At 37.6% G+C, this 13,194-nt stretch overlaps 1 protein-coding gene across 1 annotated transcript in view; it reads left to right on the top strand.

Annotated features, from left to right (window-relative positions):
• LOC107748743 (protein sidekick-1-like) overlaps window positions 1-13,194 on the top strand; it is a gene marked incomplete at its 5' end in the record, with an annotated part of 201,234 nt that overhangs the window by 171,112 nt on the left and 16,928 nt on the right. Inside the window, 5 exons of the mRNA XM_016563717.1 lie at window positions 1,102-1,303; window positions 3,388-3,491; window positions 5,094-5,164; window positions 5,856-5,988; window positions 8,315-8,362. Coding sequence (XP_016419203.1) covers window positions 1,102-1,303; window positions 3,388-3,491; window positions 5,094-5,164; window positions 5,856-5,988; window positions 8,315-8,362 — 558 coding nt within the window. The remainder of the gene's footprint in view (window positions 1-1,101; window positions 1,304-3,387; window positions 3,492-5,093; window positions 5,165-5,855; window positions 5,989-8,314; window positions 8,363-13,194) is intronic.

Genomic DNA, 13,194 nt, shown 5'->3' with positions numbered 1-13,194 from the left:
TTTTTGTTTTTTTTTTCCCCCATAGGTTTTTAACATTCTAAAAGCTCTTTATTCCAAAGATACTACAAGCTAGTCAGTGTATTCAGTAGGTGTAATGTATTGTAAGTTGCTTCAGAGGTATTGCAAGTATTACGTACAACAATAAAAAATATGTGCATTGACATAAAAAAGGAAATTTACTTTTGGTACTTAAGTACCTTTAAAAGCAAGTACTTCTGTACTTTTACTTAAGTAAAAATCTGTCTTTACAACTTTTACGTGTAATGGAGTAATATTTGACCAGCAGTATCTGTACTTTCACTTAAGTAATGGAGTTGAGTACTTTGTCCGCCTCTGCTATTGGGATGCACCTAATTGCTCTGACGGGTGAAATCGACTTCAGAAATAGATGCTGGTGGTGTTTCAGGAGGAAAGTAGTTATCCACAATAGACTGAAAACTCACAATCAAGTCTGGCTGCATTCTGAAACAGCTACTTTTCACGGTCCAAACCATTCACCATAGATAAAAACAGATCCTATTTTCCTCAGAAACCAAGCCACATTACAGAAGTAAAATGGATTGCTATTGTTTTCTGTTGATTTTAAGCGTTTATATAAGTTTAACAATGCATGCATGATCCAAATCATTCTTTGCTATATTTTAGACTACTAAAGAGTCATGATATGCAGCCCAACTGCTACACTGGTAATAAAGAAATCAATTTCAAGACAGACTGATAGATGGAGATGGAGAGTGATTACATATCATCCTTTGACCTCCTGAAGCTGCTCGATTGGTGCTTTTAAAAGCTGCATGGGCAAGGCCATTGCAATCATGGCTTTCGATGGCTTTCGTTGCGCATGATCTGCATCTTTAATGGCGGTCGATACCACGCACCTTTAAATAAACAATTATGCCTCTCCGTATTGATTTCTCCCTTTAAAATCGATGAGGTTATGCAGTTGCGTGTCACACAGGTGGGGAGGGGTGGAGAGGCCAGGGCGAGACCCGCTGACTGATGCACACATGGGTAGAAGAGTCCTGTCCCGTGATTAAGAACAGTCAGCAAGACCAGCCTGACCCCTGAACTCACACTTCACATCTATCTCTGCTCCATCAGAGCGACCGCAGCCTCCACGGCAGCTGCGGGTGCCTCAGGACCACGTACAGTCCCGTAAACTGCAGCTCAACTGGGTGCCCGGAGGGGACGGCTCCTCTCCCGTCCGTTACTTCACGCTACAGGCACGGGAGCTGCCCAACGGAGACTGGCTCACCCATTCTTCTGCTATAAGCCACAATTATACCTCCTGGGAAGTGAACAGGTGAGCTCTTTTGCCATTTCTCAACCCCCACAATCCCACAAACAACAGTACCAGGGGCTTTACCCAGAGACTGGCCTCCAATGACCCTCACAGAGTTGATTTCACTCTCCGCTGCTTCGAAGCCACATGTGTTCCCCTGCAGGGCTCATGAGGGCCGTACAATAAGGGCAGTATGGGAGGGAGTGTTATTAAATGCGTAGGAGCCTTTTTTCCTCTGCAGCAATTTATGATTCTCAATCCAATTTGAGAGAGTGAGAAACAATCAGTACGTTGGGCTACGGGCGCTCCAGCTTTTTGCATATGAGTTATGTCGGATCCGCAGCTATGATTATATGGGCAGTCGAATAGTATTTTATATGCATTCAGAGGGCCATCTCATCTTGTTTATGATGAGTCCCCTTTCTCAGTTGCAAACTCTCTCAGCCATCAGCTTTTGAGTGCTTTTTTAAACAGCCAGATTGTTGCTAAATGGATTATTCAGGACTGATTTGTGTCTTTACCAGCTGGAGGCTTTTAGGAGTGGGGCATCATGGGAAAAATATTCCCTTTAACTAAGCAAATACGAATAGCAGAAAGCCCCCTCGTTTTGGAAAGCGCCCGTGCAACTCATCTCAATCGACAGAGATCGGTTATGAAGTCTAAACGACATGTTTAGTTCGTTAATGAGCCCAACTGGCTTGTGCAGTGTGTCTTGGGGAAATGGGAAATGAACAAATTAGAAATTAAAGTGAAATTTTTTCCTACATATTCCCTTTACTGTCAAAATCAAGAAGTTTTGTGCCTGTGATTTTCAGCACAGTGATTGAAGAAGGCTAAGCAATAGGGCTGATTTGATTATTTATGAAGTGTATGTTATTATAATCATTTAAATTATTAATATGTTATATTTATTTATTTTTTATATTTAATTAATTATACTTAACGTTATTTGAAGAATGCTAGACAGTTTGGCTATGCAATTATGACAATAGTAATTGTTGATTATTGTTAATCCTTTAAAATTCTATTGTAAATGTATATCTAATTCATATTTTATATATTATATAACAAATAATAATAATGTTAATATATTTTAATTATATTATATTTAATTAATTGTATTTTTAAAAATATAATTTAAAAAAACAACTCTTTTTTTCTCTGTTCTTCATTGTCTGCTTGTAATTATTTGAACAATGCTTGAAACTTGGTAATATGAAACTTGAAAATTGCTTTATTCCCCAATTGTAAGTCACTTTGGATAAAAGCATCTGCTAAATAAATAAATGTAAGTGTAAATTTTAATTTAAATTAGCTGAAGAAGTCTAGAAAGTATGGCTGTGCAATTATGACAAAAAATAATAATTGTTGATTATTTTCTATAGTATATATTATTATAATAATATAAATTAAAAATTACGGTAACACTTTATTTTAGGGTCTCTTAACTAGTTGCTTATTAGCATGCATATTACTAGAATATTAGCCATTTATTAGTAGTAATTAAGCACATATTAATGCCTTATTCTACATGACCTTATTCTGCATCCCCAATACCTAAACTTAACAACTACCTTACTAACTATTAATAAGAAGCACATTAGGAATTTATTGAGGGAAAAGTCGTAGTTAATAGTGAATAAGTGTTCCCTATTCTAAAGTGTTACCAAAATGACATATATTATTCAAATAATAATATTAATATATTTTATAATTTAAATAATATAATTAAATCTAATTTAAAAAACTTATTTTTCCAATTAATTGTGCAGCCCTATTAAACTGCATTCCCTGACATAATTTACCACCACCTCAGTTGTTCATAACATATTTCGTTTTTATGAAGTGGCATATGCTGCACTCATGTCTTTATATGAGCTCTCCGATATGAAGTGTTTCGTATCTTATTTCCGTCCTCACCTCTCTGCCTCAAGTGCTTTAAGATAAAACTATGTAATTGCCAGCGCATGCCCTTGGGATTCAATGGATTGTGTCCGTGACATTTATAGATACTAGCTCATACATGCACTGCTGAGCCACATCATTTGTGATGGGAAAGGTCTTTGTCCAATATGAGAGAGCTCACGAGCTGTACAATCCCTCAGGCTGAAACCCTTCACTTCATACAAGCTCAGAATGATGGCGACTAATGACGTCGGAGACAGCAAGTACAGCCAAGAGACGGATGCAATTACCACTTTACAAGATGGTGAGTAATAATGAGTGTGTTGTATCTACTGGCTTTGGTTGATGCGCTATTGATTCAAATAAAAGTCATAGAGGAGCTACAGTCTGATCTGCACCATTTACTTGCAAGCTGAAGTCTTGGAACTGATTTAATTCTGTCATTATTTACTCACACTTATGCTATTCTAAACTTGTGTGACTTTCTTTCTTGGGTTCAGTGGACCCCTAGTGGGCCACAAGGGAGTGCTAGGTCTGTGGGAAAGTTCAGAATATATATATAAAAAAAAAGTTCCAGTGTACAGAATATGACATTATTTCAGTTTATTCTTTCTAATGGTCAGAAATCCTAAGAATTATTTTAGACAGTCAACATTTTATGTTTCTCTTCAGTTCTTATAAATATCTAAAAGTACTTTAGAAAAAACATAGAGTCTACAAATAGTGAATATATATAAATGCCTTTGGTCCCTTGCAATGGGACCATCATAAATGGGATTCAAGGGCATCAAAAGTTTGTAAACCCCTGGTCAAATGACTCAAAACTCGCTAGAAAATAAGACATTTGTAAATAACGACAATAGGGCTTTTCACACTTGCAATAGTTAACCCTGGGTCATTTTAATCCTATTCTAAACAGAATCATGGGTTATCTTGTGACACATTTCACACTGCTCATTATTTACCCGGGGTTAACAGTAAAACCTGGGTATTCATATGCTGATATGTTTCTAAACCCTGGATTAACACTATTATTTGTGGTGTCACTTATATATATATTGCCAACTGCCTTTTTTCCTGAATGGACTTTTCGGACTATAAAAGTAAAAATTAAACAGTATCTTCTTCACTCCAGTTGATTCATTTTCTACCACCATTTGACATTTTTTTCCCCTCAAATGCTGAAACGATTGTTTATACAACATGCAGTGTTTCTGTGACTGTCCAAAGCACATGAATGTGAGGGTGTCTGTTGCTATGCGTCTAGCCGTAACATTCAAACACTGCATCTTTTCAAACTGTACAAGTTTGGCACGGCAATGCAGGGTAACCAGAGCAAAAGTGATGCTAACGCTGTGAAACGCTTCTTTAGCCAGAGTTAAAAGCGGGGTTAAGAACAACGATAACCAGGGGTTAAGTGCTGTGGGAAAAGTTATTTTGTTTGTTTGTTTCTCACAGAACGAAATCTTACAACTTCAAAATAGGTGATATGATATGGTCAAAGGACTTTTAAAGTACTTTTATGGTGTTCTTTTGTCATTTTTGAGCTTGGAACCACCAGTCCTTGGAACACCAGTTCAGGTATATCACTTTAATTGCATAGAAAAGGACCTATACATTCCCATTAGAGTAAAATTACTGAACCTAAACATAGGAACCTGATTTTAGATGAAAATTTCAGATGGCACTTAAACGCTTTTGCATCTGAACTCTTCATATATATATATATTGAAAAGGCCAGCCTTCAAAAATCCTTCTTTTGTGTTCCACAGAAGAAATAAAGTCATACAGGTTTAGAACAACATAATGGCAAGTAAAAAAATTACTGTATTTACTGAACTAAGAATGGGATTTCTTATTGTTTATGTGAACTTATTATCAAATGTTGTTTTCTGTGCATCTGCAGTTCCTGATGAATCGCCCACAATTCAAGCCGTGAAACCCTCCACGACGACATCCGTGCTGGTGCAGTGGCAGGTACGCTAATGCCGGCCCACCCCGGGTCGAGTGAACTCTTGACCCCCATTACGTTTATCTGATAGCCAGATAACAAACCGGCTCCAGCCTGTGAGAAGAGTAGCGGCATGTTACAGGCTATCACCAGTGAAATTACAGCCCTGTTCTGTTTAATGATCTGACTTTTGTCAATAGGTAGCCTCGCCTCGCTTTGAGCAGCCTGGCATGCATCGCTTAGTATTCCTCGTGCAGGTTTGCATAAATTAATGACATGCGGTATTGATACCCGCACATTTACAGAGCTCGCAAAAGGCTCCGCCAAGCCCGGGATAATTAATACCCATGCACGACAGCGATCCTGCAATCTGAAGGGATATTAATTAGTAGCTGAAACCTTTATTCACTGACCTATGAGTCCCGGGATCTTCTCGCTACTGTCTGTTTTATCAGCAGAACCGTAGGCCGAGTTGATTACGCTCTGCTCTGAGCTTTGTTAATTACCCACTGACTGAATGGCTCAGAAATTAAATCCTCATCTTTTATTTATCTTATCCATTTGGCGGCGAGCGTCGCGCACGGACGAGCGATGGGAGATCAGTCAGCGCTGTCTGTCAGTTACGGCCGGGACGGCTTTTTATCAGTGTGCGCTTTAATAAGGACCGTGAGAACAGCTAGCGGAATGTGACCTTTAATTTAATCTGTGCCTTTGCAGAAGCCCAAGGAGGAGAGTGTGAATGGGGTTCTGGTGGGCTATCGGCTCTACTACCGCGAGCTGCAGTATGACAGCGCACCGCAGGAGTCAAAGAGGGCCGTCAACAGCTCCTTGCTGCGCACCGAACTGACAGGTAACTAGCGGGAGGAGGCTCTCCTCTTGAACCAGAAACGTCTGCACGCAGGTGTGATTTATAGCTTGAGTGCTTCTTTGAACACTTTAACCCATTCCAGTTATTGAAAAAAAGGAATTCCTTAACCATTTTTACCTCAGCCTTTTTGACGTGCGCTTTTGTGCAAAGATGAATGTTGTATTTCGCAGCTACACTCTCAGAAAGTAAGTCGAGTTTTGACATGAAACTGGGACGCAATCAGTGTTAGCAAATGACGAAATTCACATTAGTGCTGTCAAACGATTAATCGCGATTAATCGTATCCAAAATAAAAGTTTTTGTTTATATAATGTATGTGTATATACTGTGTATATTTATTATGTATATATATAGATACACACACATGCACGTATATATTTAAGAAAAATATGTTATGTTTATATATTCATTATATTTATATATAATATAAATATATGTAAATACATATATTTTCAAAATATATACTGTATGGGTGTGTATTTATATATACATAATAAATATACACAGTACATGCACATACATTATGCAAGCAAAAACTTTTATTTTGGATGCGATTAATCGTTTGACAGCACTAATTCACATTAATACGCTGAACATTGCGCAACTCAGTCGAGTTTGAGCGCTATCAAAGCGTTAGGATGCTCGTCCTCCCTGCAGTTAGAGAATAATTTTCCGACGGATGGCTGAGCGTAGGTGAACTCATTACGCGCTCAGGCTGTGTGACGTGCGGAATCATGAGTTTGAGCTCAAGTGTTCGGCACTGAGCGCGCCAACGGGCTCTTTTACCGCAGCCCGGATCCGGCTGCTAAATCTCCTTTGACAAATTGGACTCAGCATTGTTGACAGCATTTAAATGCACAAGCCCAGAGCAGCCGAGCATGGAGGCATATTTAATTCCTTTCCCTATGTTCTGCACCGGTCAGGGCAGGAGTGCAATATCTGTCCTCTGCTCTCCACTCGTCTTACATGTTAAAATCTGAGGTCTGTTAAGTGTCGAATGTGCCTCCCTGCTGAAATCACCCTAAATGCCAAGAGGAAATTACCGGAGCTATGCTCTATTTGTTCAGGCTTAACAGCTTACATTGAAAAGTTAGCAGGTACTCCAGAAGCTAACAAGGTCTCTGTCACTTTCTGGAGCATTCTGCTAAAGCCGAGTCAGTTTATGTTACTTTATTGTACTGATATGTTTGTATGTGCCTATGATTGTTGTTCGTAGTGTGCTGTCGGACAGATACAAAGATTTAGTACAAAATCTTCTGGATCATGTGACATGAAACAAAGCTGAGTCATTCTTGTAGAGCATTTCCCCTTCCGTCTAGTTATTAATATGCTGAATAAAATGACAATTTTAAAAATAGATATCGTATCAATTTTTTACAACATTATCACTATAGAGTACACTTCAGTAAAGTATCACTATAAAATACACTTGATGTTGTGATTGCTATGCACTTATGGCATGAAAAAGTTTATTAAGAAATACTCAAAATATTTAAAGCAAAACATGTTTGAATCCCTTTTATCTATAAAAAACTATATTTATTATAACATATTTTGTGGGGAAAACAATAGCACAAGCATGAGCAAGTATTTGATGATTTAAGTAATATTGTGTGATATTACTTGTTTAGTCTTACTTTACAATATTACATGTTTAAACGACATGAAATGATAAAAAAAAATTATGACAAAATCACAAAGATCTGTATGATAGTTTAAAAATATGTTTAAAATGATCAATTTTCATTTCAATTTAATTTAAAGTTTACAGCATGTAAGCTAATTCTCCGTCACTAAGTGAGCTCTATTTTTAACCATTTAGGCACCTGTTTGTCATTTATTTATTTATTTGTTGTAAATAAAGTTTGTGTCTGAGCTTGACGAGAAGATACTTCGTAAAGTAACTGTTTAAGTATCTGTTATATTTGTTTAAGTTACAGCACTCAAAAGAAACTGTATAAAAGGAATGACCAGATTTTTCTTTAATTTTACCCAAGTGATGTTGGATCAGTATGTGTTCAAAAAAAATCTTATTAGGTCCCTAATGCACCCCAGCTTGTGATTTAGTACTGTATATTGACTGTTGAATCATTAATCACTGACTGGCTTTGGTTTCTTGCGGGTTTTGATTGGAGAGCTAGATGAGCATTGTGGAATTTCATCAATCTCTTGGAGAAGTGTGTGATGAGCAACTTTGAAAAGCAAAGATTTACTGCCATGATGAAATATCCCTTTGATTTGTGCTTTTCCATCTCTGCTGCTTCTCCAGTAATGTATTCCTCATCGTTTGCTCTTTCTCCCTCCACAGCCAAAAGCACTGTGAAGACTGTCAGCAATCCTTCATTAACCGAATTCTGCATGTGTGTGTATTTATATATACATAATAAATATACACAGTACACACATATTATGTAAACAAAAACTTTTATTTTGGATGCGATTAATCGCGATTAATCGTTTGACAGCACTAATATAAATTCATAAAGACACTTTTGATGAAAAATGTCTGTATATTTGATGTTGCGATTGCTATGCACTTCTGGCATGAAAAAGTGGCTATTTGTTGTTAAAGGGGTCCTATTATGCTTTTTCAATTTTTGAATTTTAGTCAGTGTGTAATGTGTATGTTTGGGCATAAAAAATATCTTCAAACTTACAAATCTCAAAGTCCACTCCAAAGGGAGATATTTCATTTTTTTTAAATCCCTTTTCAAGAACTACAACGAACGGCTCGTTTGGACTACAGCGTTTGTTTTCTGGGTTTTGTGATATCACAAAGCGGCCCATTAGAATATCATTAAAATAAATCCCTCCTATGGAAATTCGAATGGTTGGGGGGTGGGGAGGGGCGAGGTCGTGGTTAGAACGCTTGGTTGAGTGCATCAGACAAGACAACAACGAAGAAGAAGTGCTGCCGTAGCCTCAAGTTTTCACAAGTTATTACACATGCACCTGAATAATTATCTATGTAAATATGTATGTTACAATTATGAAAACGTTTTTATAATAAATTGCTGAGAGTAAAATACTGGACAATGATGTAATCTGCAGAATGTACACTTCAATTATGAGACTACAGTGTTTCCCATACATTGATTGCGGGTGTTTTTATATCACTGTATTTCTGAAGGAAACCCGACTGTCTTCAGAAAATTGGATGACATTTTCATTTAATCTTGCATGTAATGTCTGATAAAGCAGTGTTTTTTTTAGCTGAGCCCTGCTTTGTGTACAGCCGTTACCGGGGAAACCTTGATCTCTACCACTCCAACAGCGCCTCCTGCTGGCAGAGAATGAGTTTGCATATATATGCCGCCTGGGAAACACTGAACTATGGTAGAAATAAATTCAACTGTACAACAGTTTCACTGCAATTCATGTTATAATGTTCAAATTAAATAACAATAAAAATAATACATATGCACTTATCTGTACATAGTCAATGCAGTTATTTTTAAGCGGTTGTTGACATCCTATCTAAAACGTGATTTAGCCAACAAAAATAAAACAATAAAGTTACTCTAATATGTCTTGCAATATCCGTGCGTGCAAAGGTTCTGCGCGATCCTCTTGTTCAATATTCTCTGGGTCTGAATCCGACTCAAATTGATATGGCAATATTGACGCCATCCTTAACTAACACTGGGACAGCTAACCAATCACATCACATTTCGTTTTTCGGAAGGCGGGCCTTCATCAAACCCGGAACTAATCGAGCCGTTTGTGCCAGGATGGGGAGAAAGGTATTGTTATAATGTAAATTATGTACAAAATTATGTGTTTTTCGAACCACCAAGCATGAGAGCATGTTCTAGTACACCCCCAAAACAAAATCAAGACATTGTAAAAGAGCATAATAGGGCCCCTTTAAGAAATACCCAGCTGTTTCTTCATCAAAATATTTGAAGCAAAACATGTTTGATTAATATTGGTAATCATAATGATATCCCTTTGATCACAATAGCTGTTGCTAATTTATTTTATACTTTTTTTTTTGCAATATTACCTTGAAACTACACAGTGTATATAGTCCAACAGTTGCTATTTTGTTTTATTTGAGTTTATTTTAGCTCATATTGTCTGTAAACTATAAGGCTATGTGATTCCATAACTGCTATAAATTCATAAAGACACTTTTGATGAAAAATTGTAATATCCAGTTCCAACAGGCCCCACACTTTATCCAGGCCATCCTTATTGTTGAGCCCTGATGTGAAGGGGATTATTAGGTATCTTGTATTTTCTAAACCTGCACAGTATGAGAACCTAATTCAATGGTTATGTCGAGGGCTGTGTTGGTTTTTCTAATATAGAGTAGACTTTTGTCAAACCCAGACCAGCGTGCTTTTCTGGCATCATCCCACCGGAGAACCAGTTTAATGAGAGAGCAAACTCGCAGTAAAACATCTCTGCTGCTCCACCCTGACAGATGTGGTGATGACCACTGTCGATGGATGTTTCTTTTGAGATGGAGGCCTGTGCCGTAATGCTCTCCAGGAACAGGACAGCTTGTGCTCTGTCTTCAGTCCTTCAGGGAATAAGGCGTGACATGAGTTGACAGATATGAATTGTGTTCCCTTAGTGGAGTGGCATGAAGAAGGAACATAAGGACAGAGGCCAGAGCTATGGTGGGTTTCTGCCTAATGTGACAGAAACACAAACCCACCTGAAGGACTGGGTTTGAATCCATTTCTAGACGTGGATCTGTTTTTGGATCAATTAGCTTTGTTATAACTGTCTGATGCAATCTTGATTAGTACTGAAATGTAGTTTCAGGTATCTGAGAGTGGTTTGGAAGAAATTTGGCTTCAAAACAAACCACTTTCATATAAACCAAACACAAATTCAGAGTGAATTGTGGACACAAAGTGCTTCGTTTACCTTATTTTCACTTTTGTGTGAATCTAAATATGAACTAAAAAATATGGCTATTACAGATTACCATACAAAGTGCTGCTTCTCATTCTGTTTTTTTATGCAAATGACAATGAGATATTACATATATAGCACATCAGTTTAAAAGCATACATATATACTAATTATTAATAATTTTCAATCATTTCCAATACTGAAGTTTATTATTATTATTATCATTATTATTATTGTTCACCCCTATAATATGAAATGTATCATAACATTAATTGTTCTGATTCATTATTATTATACTACAAATATATAGATGTGTGATATGATGATGATACAGTACATATTTTATTGAATGTATTTAACATTTCCATATCAGATTTTATATTTTAGTGGTCTGAGTTAAAAAGCAGTGTGAATGGAAAGTGAAATTAAACTCTAGTAGACTAAAAAGAGATTTGGGACTATTTGATGTGAATGCATTAAAAAAGAGAAGAAAAAAAAATTCAGTCTCTTCACTTATCGGTCCGATGTGAGTTTAGTTCTTTTAAGGAGGACTTGAGGATGACGTGCTAAGAGGACCACATGGATCTGGAGTGCTTGTAGATATGAAAAGATGGCTGAATAAAGAGTGTGCTCCAAGATGAGTTTGCTGTTTCAAGCTGTACTGAAGGCTGGTTTAGCTCTCTGTTCTTCCCTACCTTACAATCAGGCTCCTGCCAGCTAGCTTGTACTGCTGAATTGTAGTGCTTTTCAATTTGAGTTGAAGTTGTTTTGTTACTAAAAACAGTCATATTATTTTGGTATATCTATTGACTTGAATAATATCCAGCTGCCTGGCTGACGAGCCAAACGCTTCGTCTAATGAGCTGCCAAAAGAGGAAGCCCGGATATGACATTCCAGCTATTCCACGGAAAACTGATAATTGTTGTGCTGTTTTATTGGGTACACCACAAAAGAAAGGATTTTTATCACCTACACAGCCCGAAACAAATGTATATTCACGCGGGGCATCTCATATGATCAATGAAAAGGCCTTTAGTGGAAAAACAATCCTCCCACTGCTAGCAAATAGATGCATTACGTCCGCATTTCAAACATATGCTTAAAAGTATCGAACGCAGGCAAATTGCTACAAATGCGAACTGTCGTTTTTGCTGTTTAATTCCCCTCCAGCCGTGCTAACAGGCTGACACTGCACAGACAGGATGTTGTCAAGGCTCTTGCTCGCCGCACTGTTTTGCATTTCGCCCAATCATTGCCAAGATTATTTATGGAATTCTAAGTAGCATTTCTGTAGTAGTGCCACAGTATTAATAAAAGCAGTCGTGGTGAGAGTTTTGGCAGGATAGGGTGTGTGCGCGTGTTTTCTTTTTTACCTCTTTGCAGCATTTTTGGCCTCCTCTCATAAGGGGTTTAATGAAGCAGTAAATATGAATCTGTCATAAAGAACTCAAGCAGCTGGCGGAGCAGGCAGGGTTATCAACATCAGGTTATTAACAGCATCATTAGAAGGGGCCAGGCGTGGAGATTACTCCCAGCAGCAGGAGGGGGGACAGCCAAACAAACAAATGAATTTCCCTCTGATTAACGTCAGGTTGGCTACATCTGAAGATACTCTGAGAGGGATCAGAGAGATGTAGGCTGGGAAAGAGAGGCGGAGAGCGGGCATGAAGGGTGCTTTGCCCTTAAAGCTTCTGCCATCCCAACGGCCTTGTTCAGGGTTGCCAAGTCTACGTTTTTTCTACAGAACTGGATTACTTTTAAACTATTGCCACAGTTTGATTTAGATTTTTTATTTTTTTTTACTGCTGGTTAAAACTTTGATATGTTGCATAAATTGCTTATTTTGAAATATTTCCTCTTTAACTCTTTCCCCGCCATTGACGAGTTATCTCGTCTTTTTCAAGAAAACGCTTCCCCGCGTTTTTATTTTCGTGTTTGTTTTCACTGTTATACACTCGGGGGCGCTATTACGCATCTTCTGAACAAGTACAAAAGCTCCCGAAACAAAAACACACGTGAACAGGACGGAGAAACTAGCGATCTCTTATGTAAACAGATGCATATGAAAAATAAGTGATTTATACACTTTTTATGTCATATTTTGTCATATTTGTGTTGTGTTATTTTTGTACTATGAATTTTTTCTCATCCAGTTTTTTGAAGAGACACCTCTTTCACCTCTTTGGAGAATTTTGGCCTCCTCTCATAAGGGGTTTAATGAAGCAGTAAATATGAATCTGTCATAAAGAACTCAAGCAGCTGGCGGAGCAGGCAGGGTTATCAACATCAGGTTATTAACAGCATCATTAGAAGGGGCC

Source organism: Sinocyclocheilus rhinocerous, unplaced genomic scaffold, assembly GCF_001515625.1.
Source record: "Sinocyclocheilus rhinocerous isolate Xijiao unplaced genomic scaffold, SAMN03320098_v1.1 scaffold3266, whole genome shotgun sequence".
NCBI lineage: Eukaryota > Metazoa > Chordata > Actinopteri > Cypriniformes > Cyprinidae > Sinocyclocheilus > Sinocyclocheilus rhinocerous.
The sequence above is the reverse complement of the archived record's forward strand: the minus strand, read 5'-3'. Positions and strand labels throughout refer to the sequence as shown.